Raw genomic sequence first — 23,907 nt, 5'->3', positions numbered from 1 at the left:
ACCCAAGTTAAACAATTTAAAGGCAATGCTACCAAATACTAATTGAGTGTATGTAAACTTGTGACCCACTAGGAATGTGATGAAAGAAATAAAAGCTGAAATAAATAATTCTCTCTACTATTATTCTGACATTTCACAATCTTAACATAAAGTGGTGATCCTAACTGACCTAAAACAGGGCATTTTTACTGGGATTAAATGTCAGGAATTGTGAAAAACTGAGTTTAAATGTATTTGGCTAAGGTGTATGTAAACTTCCGACTTCAACTGTGTATACACCTATTAATTCCAGGGTTTTTATTTATTTGAACTATTTTCTACATTGTAGATAATAGTGAAGACATCAGAACTATGGAATCGTGTAGTAACCAAAAAAGTTTTGAAAAATCAAAATACATTTTAGATATTAGATTCTTCAAAGTAGCCACCCTTTGCCTTGATGACAGCTTTGCACACTCTTGGCATTCTCTCAACCAGCTTTATGAGGTGGAATGCATTTAAATTAACAGGTGTGCCTTGTTAAAAGTTATATTGTGGAATTTATTTCCTTCTTAATGTGTTTGTTCCAATCAGTTGTGTTGTGACAAGGTAGGAGTGGTATACAGAAGATAGCCCTAGTTGATAAAAGACCAAGTCCATATTATGGCAAGAACAGCTCAAATAAGCAAAGAGAAATGACAGTCCATAATTACTTTAAGATCTGAAGGTCAGTCAATCTGGAACATTTCAAGAACTTTGAAAGTTTCTTCAAGTGCTGTTACAAAAACCATCAAGCGATATGATGAAACTGGCTCTCATGAGGACCGCCACAGGAAAGGAAGGCAGAGTTACCTCTGCTGCAGAGGAAAAGTTAATCAGAGTAAACTACAACTCAGATTGCAGCCCAAATAAATGCTTCACAGAGTTCAAGTAACAGACACATCTCAACATAGGTGGGCTGTCATTGTAAATAAGAATTTGTTCTTAACTGACTTGTCTAGTTAAATAAAGGTTAAATTAAAATAAAAAATAAACATCAACTGTTCAGAGGAGAATCAGGCCTTTATGGTCAAATTGCTGAAAAGTAAACACTACTAAAGGACACCAATCAGGAGAAGAGATTTTCTTGGGCCAAGAAACACGAGCAATGGACATTAGACCGGTGGAAATCTGTCCTTTGGTCTGATGAGTTCAAATATGAGATTTTTGGTTCCAATCGCCATGTCTTTGTGAGATGCAGAGTAGGTGAACGGATGATCTCTGCATGTTTGGTTCCCACCGTGAAGCATGGAGGAAGTGGTGTGATGATGTGGGATGCTTTGATGGTGACACTGTCAGTGATTTATTTAGAATTCAAGGCACACTTAACCAGCATGGCTACCACAGCATTCTGAAGCGATACGCCATCCCATCTGGTTTGCTCTTAGTGGGACTATCATTTGTTTTTCAACAGGACAATGACCCAAAACACACCTCCATGCTGTGTAAGGGCTATTTGACCTGGGATGATGGTGTTGATGGGAGCCATGACCAGCCTTTCAAAGCATTTAATGCCTACAGATGTGAGTGCTACGGGGCAATAGCCATTTAGAGAGGTTACCTTGGCGCACAGGAACTATGGTGATCTGCTTGAAACATTGTCAATGCACTTATTGATGAAGCCGGTGACTGAGGTGGTAAACTCCGCAATGCCATCGAATGAATCCGGGAACATATTTCAGTCTGTGGTAGCAAAACAATCCTGTAGCTTAGCATCTGCTTTATCAGACCACTTCCATATTGATCGCGTCACTGGTACTTCCTTTTTGAGTTTTTGCTTGTAAGCAGGAATCAGGAGGATAGAGTTATGGTCAGATTTGCCAAATGGAAGGCGAGGAAGAGCTTTGTACGCATCTCTGTGGGTGATCTTGAGATTTTGTTCACCTCTTGTTAAAAATGAGGTAAAATGGATTTCAGTTTTCCTGCATTAAAGTCACCGGCCACTAGGAGTGCCACCTCTGGGTGAGCATTTTCTTGTTTGCTTCTGGCCCAATACAGCTCGTTGAGTGCTGTCTCAGTGCCAGCATCGTTTTGTGGTGGGAAATAGACAGTTATGAAAAATATAGATGAAAACTCTCTTGGTAAATAGTATGGTCTACAGCTTATCATGAGGTATTCTAACTCAGGCGAGTTTCTTAATATTAGAGATTTAACCGTGTGTTAGTGAGTGTTTTCTGTGAATTCATGTAAATTACGAAGCTCATCTACATATCCTGCAGTATCGGAAAATTCTCAGCAACAAAAATAGTGATCAAATTAAGTTTTTGTTCAATCGCGTTGGTGCTATATTCACAAGTATGTGGTGAACTTGAAAAACAAAGTACAAAACTCTAAACTGATAACACTTGTAATATCCCCCATCTTATGTTCAAATTCAGAACCTTTGATTGTGCATTCATTGGGGTTTCACACATCTTTCACCCCTGAGTTGTTCATGCAAATTCAATGTTTTAGACAATGACAATATTTAGTTTAGTCACCATTTAGTCATTTTAACTACCATTAAATCCAATAGCAAAAAGATACAAGATACACATGTCAAAACTGTTATTTTTGAAGTGCTGAATAGAATGAATAGTAGATGGTAAATATAACTTTACATTCAGTATTTGACTATAACTTGACATGCACACATTTTTTAATCATTTGTATCCACTGGCAGGTTGTGAGCATGTTGAGAAATATGTAAGTCTTACAGTTGAATTATTCTTATTCAATACATACCTAGGACAAATCATCAGAAATAGTGTATTGTAAAGCAGTTGGCTATGGTAAAAACGTAGCGCAGTATTGTATGCCATTTCTGCCCCATGCAACATTGTACAAGATCCCTTTTATGTGACGTGTCAACTGATACAGTAATCCAGTATATCTGCTTGAAATTCATCAGTTTACAGTGTATCAATGACATTCAGATAATTAGTGGAATATATTGTTATGTACTGAACATCCCAGATATTTCAGCAGTGCATTGTACACTACACTATAATTCCAAACGGTAGCACATGGAGTGAGTCTTTTCACTTTGTCCTATTGAAGCACACTGGCTGATGGAGTATGATGATGTAGTATTTACAGCCACATTCACATATGATTTGATACATTTACAAGGTAAAAATATAGAATTTGTCAGTGTTCAGCAGTTATCAATATATGTTAACTATACACTGGGCACAGATGTCAGTTTCACGTCTAGTTTGGATCTACATTTGGTTGAATTCAAAGTGAAATCAATCAAAAATGTCACCCGTCATTGGATTTAGGAAAAAAGTTACATGAAAAAAATATGAAATTCCATGAGGTTGAGGACTTTTTGCAAATTCAATCAGTTTTACACCTTAATTCAATGTCATCACATTGAAATGTTGGGTTGAAATGACGTGGAAACAATGTTGATTGAACCAGTTTGGCCAAATGGTGTAACGTCTGCTTCCAACTCACCCTCAAACATGAAGATCCCCTGAACGCAGCTCACTTTCCAACTCTCACTCTCAACCTAGATCCCCTGCACACAGCTCACTCTCCAGATCCCAATCACCTGAATACTAATCACCTGTTTACACACCTGTATGTCATTATCACACACTATTTAGTTGAGCTCTTTGCACCCTATCACTGTGAGGTATTGTTTGTTTTGTGACACACGGTGGTCCTGTGAGTTACGCCTGTGTATGATAGTTTTTACCTCCCTCACTAATGCTGCCTATTGTCTTTCCTGTTATCTACCTATTGTCTGATCTCCCGGACTACATTACTAGCCTTTTCCCTGCCTGTACTATTTCCCTTTTGGACCCCCTGTGTATGACCTTCTGCCTGCCCCTGGACCCAGCTACCTGCCTCCTCCTGTGGTCCTTTGCAATAAACACCTGCTGTGCCCTGGCTTGAAACCAGCTCTCTGTCTCTCCTGTTCATTACAAGAGGGTAGGCACTACATTTTGATTCAATATTTAGCAGTTTGATTAGGTGAAAGTTAATTGTATTGTTAACAAGTGACATAAATCCATATCAGAAGTGAATATTGCATTTTGAAAAGCAGCTACTTAGACTGAATATATGTCCAGTGATTTGATGCAGTGAATAACTGACTTTGAATTTGTTTGTACTAATCTAAATAATTGTAATCTGAACATTGTAATTCATCTAAAAAATAGCAGGTCATGTGTGAATAAAATGTAGGCATATGTGAGTTCTAATGTGTAAGTCCTTGCTTGTTCTGGCGTTCAAATGGAAAAGCCAAACCCATCGGTGATTTAGCACAGTGTTTTCTCCCTGGATTAGACATGTAATCTCTACATTGGTTTCAGATTATACTGACTGATTCAGCTGTGACAATTTTTGTGTTTATGTGAAAGACAGTTTTTTTGTGTAACTCTTCTGGCTCGTGCCAGGCTTCTCAGTTGTGGAGTTTAAAGAAGGCCAGGGGTTGGAGGGGAGAAGCATGAAAGGTGGCCATTGTTCAACGCTGTAACCATGACTAAGAGGCCCATCAGGCTGCCACGTGAGCTATCACACAGTACATTAAAGTACTGGTTCATATATAGTGGCGCATAGCTGTACCAGTTTGAACAAGGTAGTTTGTTAGCTGCACGCCATAGGGATTGGACTGAGGTGTAGGCTACAGGGTGCTAGTGCCACAAACACCCTTAATGTAAATACAAAGTATGTTATAAGTGGACAGAGCTGCTGATTTTTAGAATACTCTTTATTCATACAGACTGAAGTTTAAGTGTTTCTAATGCTTTGCGTCTGGTAATACACTGAACAAATACAGGAAAAGGCTCTTCCTATCCGTGCACATTCCACGGTGGGCTGAGTGTCTGTGGGTTTTCGCTCCTCCCTTGTACTTGATTGATGACTTATGGTCACTAAATAGTAAAGAACTCCCCTCACCTGGTTGTCTAGGTCTCTTTTCTTTGTACGGTGAAGCCACAAACCTGCAGACACTAGGCCATCCATGGAATGAGTTTGACACCACTGCTGTTTGGGCTTGTTGAATGCTAAACCATACATAAAGCCTGACTAACAATATGCTTTATCATTGCTTATAGCGAAGCTTATTGTCTTGGTTGAGGCTGTCAAATTATGACCAACATTTGCTTTTGTGTAACATGCACCAAGGACATACAGTAAGTCCTCTTCATATGATCAACATCTGTTTATTAACGCATGACTGAACCTTACTGCTGTCACTGGACCGATGTAAGTGGATGACTATTGAAATATTAAATTGGGTACTCAGTTTCTTCCTAATCAGTTGGCTCCTGCACTGGCTCACTTTAGGAGAATGGAACCACAGGACATAAATACGTCTAATTACGACTGACAGACACCGTTGACTCTGTTCACATGTAATGGCCCTGGCCGACACTAAGCTGATCAGTCTGCTCAGGATGCACTCAGGCCATCTGCTGTGTGTGTGCGCACACATGTACCCTGTTCCTCTGGCATACGTGTGCGTGCACCACACAGTGATTTGAGATGTCATTCTGCCAGCTGGACAAGTGTGTCAGCATAAAGATTGGCCTGTCCCATTTCCATGGCATTAATTCCAGGGAAGGTTGGAGGAGGAGGTTTGGCCTTTATTTGCACCTGCAACTTCCCAAAGCCAGTACAGATGTCCTGGGGTGTATCAAAGGCTGTTTGTGATGTCATTGGCTGGTACAGCATGGGTCAAATCAATGACATTTTCATTGATATACATACAACTGAGTTTACTTCCCGAGTGGCGCAGTGGTCTAAGACACTGCATCTCAGTGCTAGTCGTCACTACAGACCCTGGTTCGATTCTAGGCTGTCTCAAAACCGGCCGTGATTGGGAGTCCCATAGGGTGGTGCACAATTGGCCCAGTGTTGTCTGGGGTAGGCCGTCATTGTAAATAAGAATTTGTTCTTAACTGACTTGCATAGTTAAATAAAATAACAAAAAGTCTATCAGCTGGACTGGCGTGTCTGCTTCAATGACTACATTACCTGGTTCCTCTCGATGGTTTCTTCCTGAGTTCCTGCCTTTCTAGGGAGTTTTTCCTAGCCAGTGTGCTTCTGCATTGCTTGCTGTTTGGGGTTTTAGACTGGGTTCCTGTACAGTACTTTGACATTGGCTGATTGTAAAAAGGGCTTTATAAATACATTTTATTACAATGAATTGAAAAGCCCTGTTTCCCTATACCAATATCAATAACTCATTTATCATGGTTTACAGACATGAGGGGGGCAGTGAAGGTTGAGTGGTTAGAATGGGGACCCATCAAAGGCTAGGGGTAGCTGCTTGGGTGGGGATGGTCGGTGTTATGTTATTACCCTTCACTCTGTAGCAGATGGTGTTTGGGGGGGGGGCTGTAAGTACCAGAGCCACAGCTGGGTAGAGGAGGGCAGTGAAACTGACCATGGTAACCCTGGTTTTAGTTTACGACCCCCTTGAATATAACTTTTATCAATGACTTTTACAATAGACAGTGAGGAAAAATAGATTTTGACAGCAGCACAGAATTAAGAATGTTGCCTATATGTAGATCTGCAAAATATTCCTTCCACAAAAAAAGAAACGGGCACAAAGACTGTTTACGTTTTCAGGCCCAAAACACCAGCACCACCTGATACAACATAAATAAGATTCTTTGCAGACCATGTGTTGACAATGGTAATTGGTAAGTCAGACAGAGCGGGAATGACACAAATACAGAGTAAATCGGTGCAAGAGGGTGACCCAGAGTACCAGGGGTGTCCCCCTCACCCCACCAGGCACAGCCCGCAATTACCAACCCAGATTAGGGTTGGTAATTGGCCCGGCCGGCCCTTCCTGTGGATGCTGGCTGGGGGTCTGGCAGCAGAATGCTAATCCAAGAAGTGCCAAGTTAAAGCCATTAGCTGAGCGGTTAGCCCAGCGCCATCTGCACAGAGTTGATTATGGCTAGTGAGAGCCTTGCCAATTGAGGTGTCATTGTTCTCTGAAAGTACCAGAATTGTAGAGGTTACATGACAGTCTCACTCAGAGGCAGCATCACCCCCATAATGACATGTCTCAGTCCCCTAGCGACACGAGCCAACTGATTTTGGGGGTGACCCCTGACCTGTGCCTAAATAAAGATGAGCTTTGGGGAGAGAGAATGGATGGGAGGAGCGTTACACACCTGCCCCTAAACCTGTAACGGGACAGCTAGTCCTCCATTAACCCTTAGACAAACCTCTTTCCACGAAGACACACTTGGATGCACACACACAGTGTACAATACAATGAACAGAGAAACTTTCACTCCTTTGAGAAAGAATAGACGTCACATGAACACTATATACTGAGAGCTTGCTGAAATTCACCAAGCTCTCCATATTTTCAACAAATTGAAAAACAAATACAATTATATTTAAATGTGTGCAACAGCATATATCAAAGTGTAAGAAGTACATCCATGCTCTGGATTTCATCAAGTGCAGGTGGTATAGTGCTAATGCTAGATTAACAACATTGGGAAGGAGAGTGGATTTCATTCCCAAGGGGGAAAACAGTTCATTTCGCACGTGATTTTCAGAGATGAGAAGTGTTGAGATTGACATCTGCTGGACATATGTGGAAGTGCAGCCTCAAAGCTACCTCCCAGCATGCATGAAAGTTGGTCTGAATAACACATGGAATAAACCCAAACATACATGGCACACAGTATTTACATGTTTCTAGGGTTGAATGGAAGTCCATAAAAAGTTGCATCACCCTGACCAGGAATGGTAAGAAATTCCTTTTCATAGACTGACCGACTCATCCAAATGAAAGGCTCTACACATGTGCAGCCTATATACCAGTGCTGGTTGGCTTTAAAGTAGATCTGCTCAAGTTAACAAAATTATGGGAAATCTGACACATTGTTGAAGGGTTCACATGCTCTGTTTATAGCTTTGGGAGACATATAGCTGTGTCAACCTTGAGATCAGGATAAACTGCATTGTGGTACTGAAATTTGCAGTGGTGGAAAAAGTACCCAAATGTCATACTTGAGTAAAAGTATGGATACCAATAGAAAATTATTCAAGTGAAAGTCACACAGTAAAATACTACTTGAGTATAATTATTTGGTTTTAAATATACTTTAAGTATCAAAAGTACATTTAATTGCTCAAATATACTTAAGTATCAAAAGTACAAATCATCTCAACGTCCTTCTATTAAGCAAACCAGACGGCACCGTGTTTAATTTTTTTTTACAGAAAACCAGGTGTACACTCCAACACTCAGATTATTTACAAAAAATGCATTTGTGTTCAGTGAGTCTGCCAGAACATAGGCAGTAGGGATGACCATGTTCCTATTCTGCTAAGAATTCAAAATGTAATGACTACTTTGGGTTGTCAGGGAAAATGTATGGAATAAAGAGTACAATATTTTCTTTAGGAATGTAGTGAATAAAAGTTGTCAAACATATGAATAGTAAAGGAAAGTAAAGACACCCAACAAAAACTACTTAAGTAGTACTTTAAAGTATTTTTACCCCACAGGAAATCTGTACAAAATGTTGAATTCCAGATGACCTGTGTCATCAGGCTTGGGCTGTAGCTATAGTTAAAATATGGCTAAATAAAGCTGAATCACTGAAATAGCGCATGTGAAAGGAAATTCCTGTGCAACTCTGAGGCCCTTCTTGGCTGGCATGGCAGTTTCCTCTGCAGACATTCCATAATAGGCCTGGCAGAAAGAAACACCATAACAGGACTACTTAGCTTTGTCTGGCTGGCAAACCTCAGCCCTTTCCAAACGTCTTTGCATTATAAAGGCTTTTACATTTTTACATGACCCCCCAAGACCAAGCCACATTGTTTATTTCTCTACTCTCAGAACTGAGGTAGCTCTAGTTAGTTAGATTCCTGTACTCAGACAAGTTAGACGTGTAGCTAAGGTTCGAGCCTGCTTGGCTAAACCGAGGTGTAATGTTACACTGGCAAAATACATATTTGATAATCACTGCAATAAATAAGTCAGACCGGATGAGATATTTGAGCAAATTGTGTGTATGTCCTACACTGTCATGAACCAGTCAGAATTTGCCAGTGGTGCAAAAAGTACCCACTTGTCATACTTGAGTAAAAGTCACCCAGTAAAATACTACTTGAGTAAAAGTCACCCAGTAAAATACTACTTGAATAAAAGTCTAAAAGTATTTGGTTTTAAATATACTTAAGTATCAAAAGTAAATGTAATTGCTAAAATGTACTTAAGTATCAAAAGTACAAGTGTAAATCATTTCAAATTCCTTATATTAAGCAATGCAGACTGACACATTTTTTAGTTTTTGTATATACGGACTGCCAGGGGCACTCCAACTCTGACATAATTTACAATTTAAGCATGTATTTAGTGATTCCGCCAGATCAGAGGCAGTAGGGATGACCAGGGATGTTCTCTTGATAAATGTGTGAATTAGACAATTTTCCTGTCCTGCCAAGCATTCAAAATATTAGTACTTTTGGGTGTCAGGGAAAATGAATGGAGTAAAAAGTACATTTTCTTTAGGAGTGAAGTAAAAGCTGTCAAAAATATAAATGGTAAAGTACAGATACCCCAATCAATATAGTACCTAAGTAGAACCTTAAAGTATTTTACTGAAGTAATTTACACCACTGGAATTTGCATAATGTTGTAGGTTCAGGACTGTGGCTCTCATCGTAGACTTCATTGTTTCTCATTGTTTCTTCAGTCATACCTCCAGAAGGCACATCTGTAGGATTGACTAAGGAATAATGTTGTTGTTTTTTAAGCTGGCTGGTGCGATCCTAAGTTAGAGCAATTACATTTATCTGATTCTTGGGTGTATTTTTTCAATAAAATATTGTAAACAGTAAAACATTATTTTACGAATCTGCGCTCGCGAATAAATTATATCGGCTATGTTGACGCGCGGCATCATGGGATATCAAAGTCCTCCCGGCGGCGCGGTGCCGCCATGTCTTCAAGAGAGAAGCGGTTAATAGCGCTTATCTCTCTCGTGGTCTGTGCTACCGCAATATTCTGTCTAGTTCTCTATTATATTCCAACATTGCTTTACATAGCTTTCATTATTGGAGTTTGTTGCGTTGCCTGTTATTATCACAGCGGAGAATCTCTTTACGTTAGGTTAGGCCCTCATCCACGCCGTGGTCTGACAATTCCACCCGTGCTGCGACGCTGGTTGCCAGGGATTGCAAACGGAGTACCCACAGCGGGAAGAGTTAGAAGTCGCACCGTCAAGGATGATGTTAGGGAATCAGTAGTATTTACTGGCCAACGACGTTTCGATAGCGCTATTTGTCGGAAAGACGCGACACACAGTGACTCATTTATTCTCAGTCCTCGGGATATACTCATGGGAAGTTACATTGGGAAGGCAAAAAGTCCTGCCTCAGTTGTGGGGAGGCCGCGAGCGGGTGCAAGTTCGGGTGCTAACACCAACGCACGAGAACAGTTAACTTTACGCGAAAGATTGGCACGACCCAACCAGGCTGTCATTACTCCGAACAGACGACTGTCATTCGGGGGGTGAGTACTGAAATAATATTTACTTAGCTAGTATAACATTTCGCTGACCAGTGGCTAGTTATCCTAACACATCAGCTACGTTAGCTGGTTTGCCAATGCAACGTGCTAAATTCTGAACAAATGTTTCGATTGGGGGTCATGTTGAACACATGGTGTAGTTACACGATTTTAAACTTTAAGAAAGTTATCGTAACTAGTTATCAGTAAATATAAAAGCATTTGTTTTGAAATGTATTGAGAAGACTTGCGGCTTTGCCGCAACGCGTCCTAGCATTCCCTCCAAGATTTGAAAATTGTGGGAGTTGCTATCGGGCTCCAAGGGAGTGTTCCTTCCTCACTCAATTCCTCATTGAGACCATACGGTACTTTGGACGCCTGAATGGCACGAGACTAGCGGTAACAATGTTGTTTTGATCATGCGTTAGCTAGCTACTAGATTAATACACTAAGTTATAATGATCACTGCAGTTACAACTTTTACGGTCATTTTCAAAACATTGATATGGTTATGAAAGTCGATATGTAAATAAATGGTTGATCAGAGCTCCCTCTTGACAGAGGAAATGTACCCTATTTTGCTACTTTAAAGTCATTGTGTGGCATATGAAATCAGTTTAGCAATGATCTATGCCAGACAGTTTCTTGTATAGAATGCATTGACCTAAACCTGTGGCCACTGTTGTGTACAGCGAGCCCCTTGGCGCTATGGGCAGGTTCATCATCACTCCCCAGCGCCACTACCCCCTCCAGCAGATGGGCACCTCCTCTGTGGGCATCCTGCCCCCGACCCAGTGGGACGGCTTCAGAAAGAAGAATATTCTCACCCCTCGCAACTCTCCGGCAGTCCACAGTCCAGTCACAGTGAAGATCGCTAGGCCAGATCACAACACCACTCAATCCCAGTTGTAAGTCATATTGTTCCTGTCTTGCCTCATTTTAATTCTTATATCAACATTTTTGAAGATCTGTTAGTGATAATGCAAGCAGCTTTATCTTACACTACTGTCATCGTTCTGTGGCACATTATTTGAGTGTCTGTGTGAAGTTTGAAAACATCCTTAGCTGTTGGATGGCCCCACTGACATTTGTTCTGTAATTGCTGCTGTGTGTGTGCAGATTTGATCATTTGAACTCCCCGGGGGTCCTTGGCTCTCCAGGCCTGGGGGCCCCTGCAGACCCCTGCTCCAGGGAGACTGTTCTGAGCGTGCTCAAAGAGAGTCGCAAAAGAGTGGTGGAAGATGACAGGAGCTTCACTGCAGGGCAAAAGAGCAAAAGGAGGTATGTGATTACCACAGGATTAAATGCTGTTGTATGGAATGTACCATTGTTCTTCTCACACTTTAGTGTCTCTTAGTCTTCAAGAGCCACACAATACCATGTCTACATCGTACACCTGCTCTTTGTTCACTTAGGCGCCATGACAGCAGTGGGAGTGCTCACTTGGCATTTGAGCCACTACTGCCCAATGGAGCTCCATCACAGCTGGTGCTGAAGTGAGTAGGAGCAATGCCTGTACAAAAAGTTGTCGGTCTCAGTGATTCAAGTCCTGATACTAAATTTGAATACAAATGTGCTTTCATTCAGTGTCTTCTTAATGTTAGAGAGATAGATATCTATCTATAGAGATATTGATATGTAGAGAGGGATATCTGTAGAGATATCGGTATGTAGAAAGGGATGTCTCTCTATATGTGTTTATATATGTGTATCTATCTATCATACCAATACTGTATCCTCCCTAATCACTCCTGAAATCCTGTTTCCTCTTCTGTGTTGGCCCAGTTCTCTGAAGCGAGGGCTGAATGCTATGGTGGAGGAGTCAACAATGAAGAGGTCACGCACCTCCTCCATCAGCTCTGTGAGCTGTGGCCTGACCCCCAGCGGCACCCTGGGCTCGGTCCGCAACTCCATCCGTAGCTCCCTCAGCTCCTCACAAGGCATTACTCAGGTACCTTTTATAATTGGGATGGGCAGTACACCTCTGCTGGGATTCCTCTGGGATCAACAGCCATGAGTTCAGTAGAGAGCTCACCAGGGTTTCCATTAGCCATTAATTGCAGTTTTTGGGAATAAAATAAACAACAAGCTAATAAATAAAATTGTTTCTGGCCAAATTGAACTGGAGAAAAAAAACAATCCCACTGCAAAATAATGCTGTTAATCATTGATCGACAATACCAGTCGATGGAAATACATTTGACAGTCATGCTTATCGATATACAGGTTAATATGCATAATTTAGTGGAATTGGCTTGTTTGCATTTTCATTACTCATGGTGTATGCTATTTATCTCACACATGACAAACAGTCAATTTTGAGCGGAATATCACCTCAGACAGTACTAGAGCTGTTTCTCATGACTTCTTTAGCCATACCTCAAGACTCATATGGATGATTGCTTTTTAAAAGCCGACTGGTTTAAACAGAAAAACATTGTTGTGCAAAATCTGTGCTCATAGGGGCTCGCAAATCAATTATATTGGCTATTGTGGGGATGGCAGGTAGCCTAGGGGTTAGAGCATTGGGCCAGTAACAGAAAGGTTGCTAGATTGACTCCCCGAGCTGACACGGTAAAAATATGTCGTTCTGCCCCTAAACAAGGCAGTTAACCCACTGACAAGTGCCATCATTGTAAATAAGAATGTGTTCTTATTTCTTAACTGACTTGCCTAGTTAAATAAAGGTTAAATTAAAACATATTTTAAAAAATGATGCGAGGCTTCATGGGATATCAGAGTCCTCCGGCAGTGCTACCATGTCTCCAAGAGCAAAGCGGTTCATAGCGCTCATCTTTCTCGTTATGTGCTATCGCAATACTTTGTCTAGGTCTCTATTATATTCCAGCCTTTTCTATAGCTTTCACTCTTGGAGTTTATTGCATTGCCTGTTATCGCAACTCTATACTCTACTCATCTAATACATTTGACCTTCGTGCTATAAGTTAATTTGCGAAATTTTGTGGAATTAAATTGTCTTAGATGACAAATGCATACATCTTATTTATCACACGTGCACAACACAGCCTATTTTGAGCGGAACATCACCTGAGACAGAGCTTGAGCAGCTGCAACTCCTCAGCTCATTGCTGCTGGATTGAAACGTGCAGTCATTGCACAACAATTCTAAATGCAATTGCATGTTAAGTTGTTTTGATGGCCACAATTTAAAAGGAGTTCAAATTTTTCTTAACTGTCATTCTGAACACTGTGGGTGGACACCCTAATGGGTTACGCACCCAATGAATATGGATCTGGTATATTTCCCAAATGGCCGGTAAATTTATCTTCCCTGTCACGTTGTCCACTGCCATAATTTCCTAATTGAAACCCCGGAGCTGACCTACACTGAGTTGTATTTTGTCAGAAAACCGGGGTGAGTGCTAACCTAATTTTCCCGTTTGTTTTAAAGTGGAAAAAAGCCTCCACCCGCAGTCTCTCCCCGCTTTCCAGCCCTGGGTCGTCCCGGTCCCAGACCCCAGAGAGAGCCTCTAAAAAGCCCAGGTATTCACCCTCTCCTCCTAGACAACATTTCTAGGTTCACACCGTGTCCTGTGATGAAATGAGAGCTGCCATGGCCTTTAGCAGTGTGTGACAGCTTTTTTCTGCGTGTCAGGGAAGAGGACACTCGCTCACCCAGCTCCGTGTCCTTGGCGAGGTCTGACAAGACGTTGACAGACCCAGCACCAACCACTGGTTAGAACATGTTTATGATGCGTATTCCACTATTCAGATCAGGTTCAGGGCTTTAGTCACGTCTCAAAAGAGACTTAAGTTTTGATTTAAAATAACGGTAGCCACCACATTAAGTCAATGCACTGTATGTCCTGTTACAGGGAAGCTGTCTCCAGCCCCTGAAGTCCCTGTGGCTTCAGCCTCGTCAGACTCTGCCGGTAGTGGGAAACGGAAACGTAAGATTCCGCTGGTGTCCAGCCGTAGAGGAGACCAAATCTCTTTGGTGAGAAATACTGCATAATAGAACATGTCCTCAAATGGGACATGTAGCTAATCATCCAACAGACAGGGAGTCTTAACATTGATGTCGTCTCTGCAGCCTCCACCTCCTGAGTTGGGCTACACCATCACGGTGAAAGACCTGGATCAGGAGAAGAAAGCCGCTCTCAGCCAGATCAACACAGTCCTCAAAGAGCCTGGTGAGTATTGCGAATTCCCAACTTTTCTAAACCAGTGTCCCAAAAAAAAGAACAAGATATTGATTTTTGGGCCATTTCTTTTGTTCCAGAGCCAGAGAAGCCTGCTCCGGTAGTGACCACATCTTCTAAGCCTCCCGTGTCAGACAACCCCACACCCACCCTGCTGGCCAGCCATCTTACCGTATCAATGCCTACTCGTGTGGCGGCTCCTATCCCTGTCATCAACCTAGACCCCGTCCCCTCAAACACCGTCAACACGGCCCCAACCTCCACAGCTTTCCCTGTCACCAACACCCCTGCAGCCAACCCCCTCCTGGAGTCTCTGAAAATGATGAGGAACAACCCCCTCACCAGTGCTGCTGCTGACAATCCTACAGGTCGGTTAATCACATATCAATAATTTAAAGTTGCGAGCCACTTTTGTTTGATAGTTGCCGTTGAGTGTTTATCTGAGTTGTTACTCAAAAGCCTATTTTTCTCTTGTTTTCCCTCCCGCTCCGGCTGTCTCCTTGGTGACAGCAGTGACGACCCCTGCACCGCTGGTGCCTGCAGAGCAGAAGTCGAAGACCCGCTTGACTGCTCCTCAGGCCACACTTCCCTCCCTCTCTCAGCCTGCACTTCCCTCCCTCTCTCAGCCTGCACTTCCCTCCCTCTCTCAGCCTGCACTTCCCTCCCTCTCTCAGCCTGCACTTCCCTCCCTCTCTCAGCCTGCACTTCCCTCCCTCTCTCAGCCTGCACCACCCTCCCTCTCCCAGCCTGCACCACCCTCCCTCTCCCAGCCTGCACCACCCTCCCTCTCCCAGCCTGCACCACCCTCCCTCTCCCAGCCTGCACCACCCTCCCTCTCCCAGCCTGCACCACCCTCCCTCTCCCAGCCTGCACCACCCTCCCTCTCCCAGCCTGCACCACCCTCCCGCTCCCAGCCTGCACCACCCTCCCGCTCCCAGCCTGCCAGCACAATTCCCTCTGCCTTCACCCAGGCGCTGAGCCAAGTCACCAAGGCCACCAGCAGTGTCCCCATCCTGGGTGGAGCGAGCCTGTTTGGAATGGCCAATCCACTGACTGCCCCGTCCTCATCACTGGGCCCCACCACAACCGCCACCACAGAAACAACCAGTAGTAATAATCCCCTCCTGGCCTCTGTGTTCAAGCCCATCTTCGGGGCCACGACCTTAGCCCCAGAGGGCACACCTGCTCTTCCCACCTTTAAACCCATATTTGGAAGTGCCACAGCCACCAGTGCTTTCGGACAGCCAGCTTCCACCTCAGCCCCCTCCAATGCCAGTGCGTCTGCCATAGTGTTCAGCAGGCTAACCAACAGCAGTACAGTGGCCCCAGCCGCCTCCCTGTTCACTGGGCTGTCTAATAGCACCAACCCAGCCACCCCGCCATCTGTCAAGTCTCTGTTTGGAAACTGGAGTGCGCTGCCTGCAACGACTGCTGCCACAACCACTGCCACAGGAAGTACCTTCCAGTTCGGCACCGCCTCCACCACAGCTCCTGGACCCACTCTCAGCTCCACTGCAGCCGCCACCACTAGCAACAGCAGCTTTTCGTTTGGTGCGATGACCACCACCTCTGCCGCCACTCAACCCACCCCCTCAGCTACCACCCAGGGGGGATTCACCTTTGGCCAGCCTGTAGCCACCCAGAGCTCTACCACTGCATCCTTCGGTGGCTTTGGCATGGCCACTGCAGCCGCAGCTACTGCTCCTGCACCTGCAAACCAGTCCACTTTCACATTTGGGAAGTCGTCGTTCGAAGCTCCGGCGGCATCGGTGTTCCCCGGTGCGATTCAGGCCCCGGCTGCTACTGCGGCAGCTAATCCTTTCACATTTGGGTCACCTGCCACTGGGGCCACCCCTGCCCCTTTTGCTTTTGGTGCTGCTGCCACTACAGCAACGTCTACCTTCGGGACCACCACTAAGCTGGCATTTGGAGCCAACTCCACAGGTTTTGCATTTGGCAACACCACGGGCACCCCAGCAGCCCCTGCCTTTGGCTCTGCCACCCAGACTGTCGGCATACTCCCAGCCTCCGCCCCAACTTTCTCGTTTGGTGGTGTGTCCACACAGCAGGCCCCTGCTACCCCTGCCCAGCCTGCCACCGGAGGATTCAACTTCGGCGCAGCCATTTCAGGCACTCAGTTTGGAACCTCTAACCCCACAACACAGACACCAGGCTTCAACTTTGGTTAGTAGATCTAGTATAATATAAGACCCACTTTTTTACTGATTATGATTTCAGGAATTCACAAATTTGGATCAATTCTGCATTTGGTGGCAGAACTAGTACTTTACATTTTTGGCCAGTTCAAACAAGTTTGTCTTTTTATTTTAGTCCCTAATTGTTAATTTATTGCTGTCACATATACAGGGATGTCTACCCCTGCTTTTGGCCAGAGCACAGCTGCAGGTCCTGTCCCCTTTGGAAGCCCAGGAACTCCAGTCCAAGGATTCAGTGCTATGGGATCCTCATCATTCGGTAAGAAAATAACCAGAGCTTGTTTCTGATTCTCCCGCATTATGCCTCAAGTGTGTAGCAAAAAGCGTCTTGGAATTTGAGGTTACGGTAATTATTCAGGTTAATACTTATAAATATTCGTCAACAAAAGAATACTTCCCTGGTTGGAGAGGATCTGTTGCATTGTCATATTGGCACAACATTAATGGAGTCAAATAAAGATGTATGCCAACCTTGGCCTTGTCTGTTGGCTTTTCTGCATATAATTTTGTTTAAGTACAGATCCTATTTCGAAGCAGAAAACCATTCAAATGAGGTTCGATGGGTTACTCCCAGTTTTTCCGAAAAATTAGCAAAAGTCACAACCCTGCTGCTGCGGTCATCCGATGGCAGTGGCATTACCATATTCTTCAGAGGATGCTGTAATGAGATAAATAATGTAGTCTAAGCTACTGAAACAGTCCTTTTTACAAGATTACATCATGACAGCAGGGTTTGAATTTTATTAAAGAGATGGAGTCCAGGCGGGCTACTTTAGGAAGGTTTTTGAGTGGACATGCACTGTGTGAACAAAAGTATGTGGACTCCTGCTCGCCAAAGATTTAATTCCAAAATCATGGGCATTAACATTGAGTTGGTCCCCACCCCTTTGCTGCTATAACAGCCTCCACTCTTCTGGGACGGCTTTGCACTAGATGTGGGAACATTGCTGTGGGGACTTGCTTCCATTCAGCCACAAGCATTAGTGAGGTCGGGCACTGGTGTTGGGCAATTAGGCCTGGCTTGCAGTCGGCGTTCCAATTCATCTGAGTTGCTTGATGGGTCTGAGGTCGGGGCTCTGTGCAGGCCAGTCAAGTTCTTCCACACCGATCTCGACAAACCATTTCTGTATGGACCCTGCTTTGTGCATGGGGATTGTCATGCTGAACAGGAAAGGGCCTTCCACAAAGCACAGAATTGTCTAGAATGTAATTGTAGCTTTAAGATTTCTGGAACACTGGGCCTCCCGGGTGGCGCAGTGGTTAAGGGCGCTGTACTGCAGCGCCAGCTGTGCCATCAGAGACTCTGGGTTCGCGCCCAGGCTCTGTCGTAACCGGCCGCGACCGGGAGGTCCGTGGGGCGACGCACAATTGGCCTAGCGTCGTCCGGGTTAGGGAGGGCTTGGCCGGTAGGGATGTCCTTGTCTCATCGCGCACCAGCGACTCCTGTGGCGGGCCGGGCGCAGGTGCACGGTGTTTCCTCCGACACATTGGTGCGGCTGTCTTCCGGGTTGGATGCGCACCGTGTTAAGAAGCAGTGCGGCTTGGTTGGGTTGTATCGGAGGACGCATGACTTTCAACCTTCGTCTCTCCGGAGCCCGTATGAGAGTTGTAGCGATGAGACAAGATAGTAGCTACTAAAACAATTGGATACCACGAAATTGGGGAGAAAAAGGGGTAAAAAAATAATAATTCTGGAACTCCGTAGTGAGTGTTGCAACCGAGGACAGATGATTTTTACATGGTCCTGTTCTGTGAGCTTGTGTGGCCTACCACTTTGCTCTTAGATGTTATCACTTCAAAATGGCAGCACTTGGTTGACCCGGGCAGAAATTAGACGAACTGACTTACTGGAAAGGTGGCATCCTGTGACGGTGCCACATTGAAAGTCACTGAGCTCTTCAGTAAGGCCAATGTTTGTCTATGTGCTCTTTTTTTTATTATACACCTATCAGCAATGGGTGTGGCTGAAATAGAGAAATCAACTAATTTGAAGGGGTGTCCACATACCTTTGTATATGTGTGGAGATGAATACAATCCTCTCTCAGCAAAAAAAAAAAACGTCCTGTCACTGTCAACTGCGTTTATTTTCAGCAAACTTAACGTGTAATTATTTGTATGAGCATAAGATTCAACAACTGCAACATAAAATGAACAAGCTCCACAGGCCTCTGTGTAACACTCATTCATTTGACCATAAATGCAAATCCGACGATCGCCCCTGGTGAGACACAACCGTGACTCGTCAGTGAAGAGCACTTTTTGCCAGTCCTGTCTGGTCCAGCGACGGTGGGTTTGTGCCCATAGGTGACGTTGTTGCCAGTGTTGTCTGGTGAGGACCTGCCTTACAACAGGTCTACAAGCCCCCAGTCCAACCTCTGTCAGCCTATTGCGGACAGTCTTAACTCGGGCAGTTGTTGCCATCCTGTACCTGTCCTGCAGGTGTGATGTACTGATCCTGTGCAGGTGTTACATGGTCTGCCACTGCGAGGATGATCAGCTGTTCGTCCTGTCTCCCTGTAGCCTTGGCTTAGGCGTCTCTCAGTACGGACATTGCAATTTATTGCCCTGGCCTCATCTGCAGTCCTCATGCCTCCTTGCAGCATGCCTAAGGCACGTTCACGCAGATGAGCAGGAACCCTGGGCATCTTTCTTTTGGTGTTTTTCAGTCAGTGGACAGGCCTCTTTAGTTTTCACAACTGTGATCTTAATTGCCTACCGTCTGTAAGCTGTTAGTGTCTTAACAACTGTTCCACATTTAACAAGCATGGGAAACAGTGAAGATCTGTGAAGTTAATTGGATTTTAACAAATTCTTTGAAAGGCCGGGTCCTGAAAAGGGGACGTTTCTCTTTTTGCTGTGTGTGTACACACACGCATGTGTATATGCCTATAGGTGCGTGCATGTTCGCTGATTCTCTGTCAATCAAAGCCACTAGCGTGTGTCAGACATGAACAAATATTTGTATTTTCCTTAAAAAGTAGGCTTTCCGAAAGTAGGCTATAAGATAATTTATTGACAAGGAAAGTATAATGGGGACAGAAATGTATGTAACCAAATGATAGGGATTAACGATAAATTACCTGTTTCACAAACGGTAGGCATTCACAAAAGTGCATTGCCTGCCGACACTATAGCCTAGGCTACTATTCTACTTTGTGTGGATTGGAGGGCGGCAATTTTTTTTGGTGCCGTCTAGGTTGGCATAGCAGCCAGGCCTGATCAGTCTATAAATTTAAGAAAATATTCCGTATCAGATTATATCATGCAAGGTTGGAGAGGATTGGCGCATTATCCATTTGACACATTAGCGCATTATAGGCCTCATTGACTATTAAATAATTAATGAATTGTCACACATCCAACCTTAAAAAAAAAAACTATTTACTAGCAAGCAATGAAAACATGCGTTGTATAAAAGAGTCTACATGTCAAAAATGTTTATACTGAAGTGCCACACCCGCTACGTTCTACAGCCCCGATCATCTAGCGGATTAGCTGCTCCAGCATCAAAGGAAAGAGGCGGAGACGTAGAAAGTTTAATAGCTATTAGGTAAAGTTAATCTACATGAAAATAAAGTTCAGAATTTGAATTTTGAGTTATTTTATTTTCATGATCTTCCATACGTTACAGTAATTCAATTACCATCAAATCTGTATTTCTTTTTGACTCTGAGAAGCTGTGGTGGTTCTAGTCAACAGCCAGGTGCATTTTTGTATTGACACACTAACTCCTCTCTTGTTCTTTGTGACCAGGCTCTCCATCAGCTCCTTCGTTCTCCATTGGCGCTGGCTCCAAAACATCAGGGGCGCGCCAGAGGCTACAGGCCCGAAGGCAGCACCCCAGGAAGAAGTAGCCTAGCCAGGTGTGGTAGCATCTGACATAGCCTGGAACCCCTTACCCATTCAGCACTGCCATGACATCCTCCAGAGGAGCTGAACGGATACTTCTATGGCTAACACATTGTAACCCCAGTCAGACCCAACAGCCCTCCCTAGCTTTCTGTTCCCCTGGCTGGGCTGGCCCCCTTTAACAGGGTTAGCAGAGGAGCACACACTCCAACTAGGATGTCTACCGCTCTACTGATTGTGTAGCCATTCTCACAGTGAGGAAAAGAAAGGGGGATATGGAGGCAAAACGATAGTGTGTTATACTTGAAAGAGAAAAGACTATTGAAATCTTTTAGACTTTGAGGGAAGCATATCCAATTAAAAAAAACTCTGTCCCAGCTTTTGGATTTCCCCTACTACGCCCGTTTCATGACACGTTTTTGACAGTCGAATCGAGACGCGTGCTTACACTTGTTTTTGTATGAAATTCTAAGCAGGGCTGTGTTAACGGCTATACAAGGGCTGAACGTGTTTTTCTGACATATGCCCACGGTCAAAATGGGGCTCACGTATAGTATAATTTGTGGATTTATCCAGCTGTACATGGTAACCATACTATATAGGAGATGTTGACCGTTTTGAGATAATGAATTGTTTATTTTAAATTTTAAAGACATTTTTAATTTGGGTTAATGAAGACTGGTATGTGGCATCTCTGCACTAGTTAGGCCTTAGCTGTTTTGAATGAGTGCTTTGTGTATTGGTCCCAGATATGTCCTTTTATTGTACAGTATCACAGACACTGGGAAGCATTCCTGCAATGTAATTTTTATACTTGTTTGATCCTAAATGACAGAATAAGGTAAACAATAAAATCCTTTATCAGAATGCCATCATGGGATCAGTTAAACATAACACATGTAAACATAATGTGGAGTTTCAGGGTAGTAGTCATTACTGGGTCAATATTGTGTTGGTGTAAATAGGTTACCCTGGACTTGTGCTGAAAACCAAAGCCAATACTTAAGATTTGACCTACAAAATAATCTCTTCTACCGCTTAGTCTAGGACAAAAAGGACCCATGAAAGGTATCTCATTTTCCCCACTACTCCTGCTCTCACCATAGTGGGGGCATTCAAAACAGATCTGGGGACTGGTTGAGAATCTTAGAAAATCCTTCCTTTTTTACGTTGGCTGGGTAAAAGCAAGCTACTGTACTTTCCACCTATCTATGTATTACTACAAGAAAGTAAGGATGCATTTTAAACGTGGTTATTAAGAGCAGGTGTGCTATGGGAGGGAGGGGTAACGTGGTCCTGGAGAGCCATAGGGGATGGAGTCTTCCCCAGCACTGAACACAGATTCAACTAGTCAGTCTTGATTGATGAAGACCCTGCTTAATCACAAACATCTGGGCATTTTACCACAAGACCCCATGCATCTGTATACTATCAAAACCAAGATGAGTGCATTTATAAGAGAATTGAATTTGGAGTGTACATGCTCCCCTCTTAAGCGTTGCAGATAGACATACTTTACGTGCGCCTTCAGCAGTCAAACCGCTTTCCCCTCCCCTGTATGATTCCCCTCAAGTCTTTTCTGGTGTTTTTAGCTTGTTGCTATTTTTGCCTCGGTGAGTCTGGCTTGGAGGAAGTAATGTGGTGAATGGCGGCATATTGCTAGTGCCGGACGTGGTTTTACCCGCACGCTCAATGGGTGATGTTCTGAGTTTTGTTGGGACTTTTTAACAATTTATTGATGAATGTGTTTGAGTGTGACAATACAACTGGATTAACAAATGTGCATAGCAGGAGAGGTGTTCTTTTCATTAATGCTGGATCAAAACTCAGGACTAAAGGAACTGGAGGGTAATTGTCTTTCAAGTCAAACCTAACCTCTTTGTGCTCTAAACATGACTAACCATGTAGGTTAAAATGACCTCTGGTGTTGAATCGGTTCTTAATAGGGCCGCCCCTCTTGAGACAGAACTAGGATTTTGAATACTAATTTTTAATCGGAACCTCTCCTGGTCAAGCCAATTAAGCTAGTTATTGTGAGAGGTGTGTGAATGTGTGTGGGGGTCATGATTTGGCTAAATAGTGTCAATGTACACAACCTTTATTTTTGTATTAAGGCAGGTTGCCTTTTAGAATTCCTTCAAGCTTGGCTCACTGAGACAATTGGTCTAGTTTATAGAATTTTTCAAGTTAAGGTTTCCTCAACCGTAATGAAATTGTGGAATAAAAGTGTCTGAAAGTTTCCCTTTGTAAGAGCTCCACTTTTTTATAGGAGAGCATACGGGGTCTGCTACTGTATGGGTACTGTAAATGAATGCTGTCTGTCTGATCATTGTGTACAGTACAAGCCTGACAAACGAATTGTGTTGCTTTAGACTTGAATGAGACTTGTGGCTTTGTGTGTTACTGTGTGAGGTGTGTGTGTGTGTGTGTGTATAGAAAGACTGACTTGAATGTGAGTTTATTTTTGCTGGGACTAAAGTCCCCTGTTCATTCTTTTAAATTATATTTTAATGTATCATTCTACGGTGTAACTATGTATGATACCCATGTTATACTTAAATCCCTTTTAAAACAATTGATAGCACCCCACCTCAGTTATCTGGAAGTGAAGTGAGATCAATGAAGTCTGCCCTGTGGTCATTTTTGACTGACAGCTTTTGAAAGAAGGCTGTTTTGTTTTTATTTTGCTCAGTTTACCAGGCTTGTTTTTACTTCTTGTGATATGTGCTGAAGGTCAACTCAAACCATATTGAATGGCCTGGCCACCTTGTTTGTTCCCATAGACAGGACTTTATAATTGTCTTATCTTGTTGGTTCAGATTTTGCATATGCACAAAACATTGAATGTAGTATATTTAACCAGTCACATTTTTGGGTTCATAATCCATAGACCCTTTTGTAAATCAAACAGTCATTTACCCTTGTGCAGAGCTGTGTAAATAAGTCATGTTTAACATTTGGACTTGTGGATTTAACCAAGGACCAAGGCTTTACCATGTGTTTATTTTGTTGAAGCTTCAAATGACAATGACTTTTTATAACATGGAAAGTGTTCGAGCTGGATGTCTTAAATTGAGTGTTTGAGAGGTATATTACTGTGAATGGGAACGCAAACATCGGCTCACAATGGGCAATTCGAGAGGAGAGTAAATGTGCAGACATGGGCAG

The 23,907-nt window shown here is 43.4% G+C and overlaps 1 protein-coding gene across 1 annotated transcript; it reads left to right on the top strand.

Annotated features, from left to right (window-relative positions):
* The first annotated feature begins 9,929 nt into the window (after positions 1 to 9,929).
* LOC139423185 (nuclear envelope pore membrane protein POM 121-like) lies at positions 9,930 to 22,978 on the top strand. The gene is made up of 13 exons (XM_071174914.1): positions 9,930 to 10,513; positions 11,203 to 11,418; positions 11,630 to 11,791; positions 11,926 to 12,006; positions 12,296 to 12,461; positions 13,923 to 14,014; positions 14,127 to 14,206; positions 14,347 to 14,468; positions 14,565 to 14,664; positions 14,754 to 15,041; positions 15,187 to 16,857; positions 17,041 to 17,148; positions 20,644 to 22,978. The coding sequence occupies exons 1-13, from the start codon at positions 9,942 to 9,944 to the stop codon at positions 20,742 to 20,744; spliced, it is 3,759 nt and encodes a 1,252-aa protein (XP_071031015.1). The 5' UTR covers positions 9,930 to 9,941; the 3' UTR covers positions 20,745 to 22,978.
* The last annotated feature ends 929 nt before the right edge of the window (positions 22,979 to 23,907 follow it).

This window comes from Oncorhynchus clarkii, chromosome 12, assembly GCF_045791955.1.
Source record: "Oncorhynchus clarkii lewisi isolate Uvic-CL-2024 chromosome 12, UVic_Ocla_1.0, whole genome shotgun sequence".
NCBI classification, from domain to species: domain Eukaryota; kingdom Metazoa; phylum Chordata; class Actinopteri; order Salmoniformes; family Salmonidae; genus Oncorhynchus; species Oncorhynchus clarkii.
Note: the sequence above shows the minus strand (reverse complement) of the source record. Positions and strands in the feature narration are given on the sequence as shown.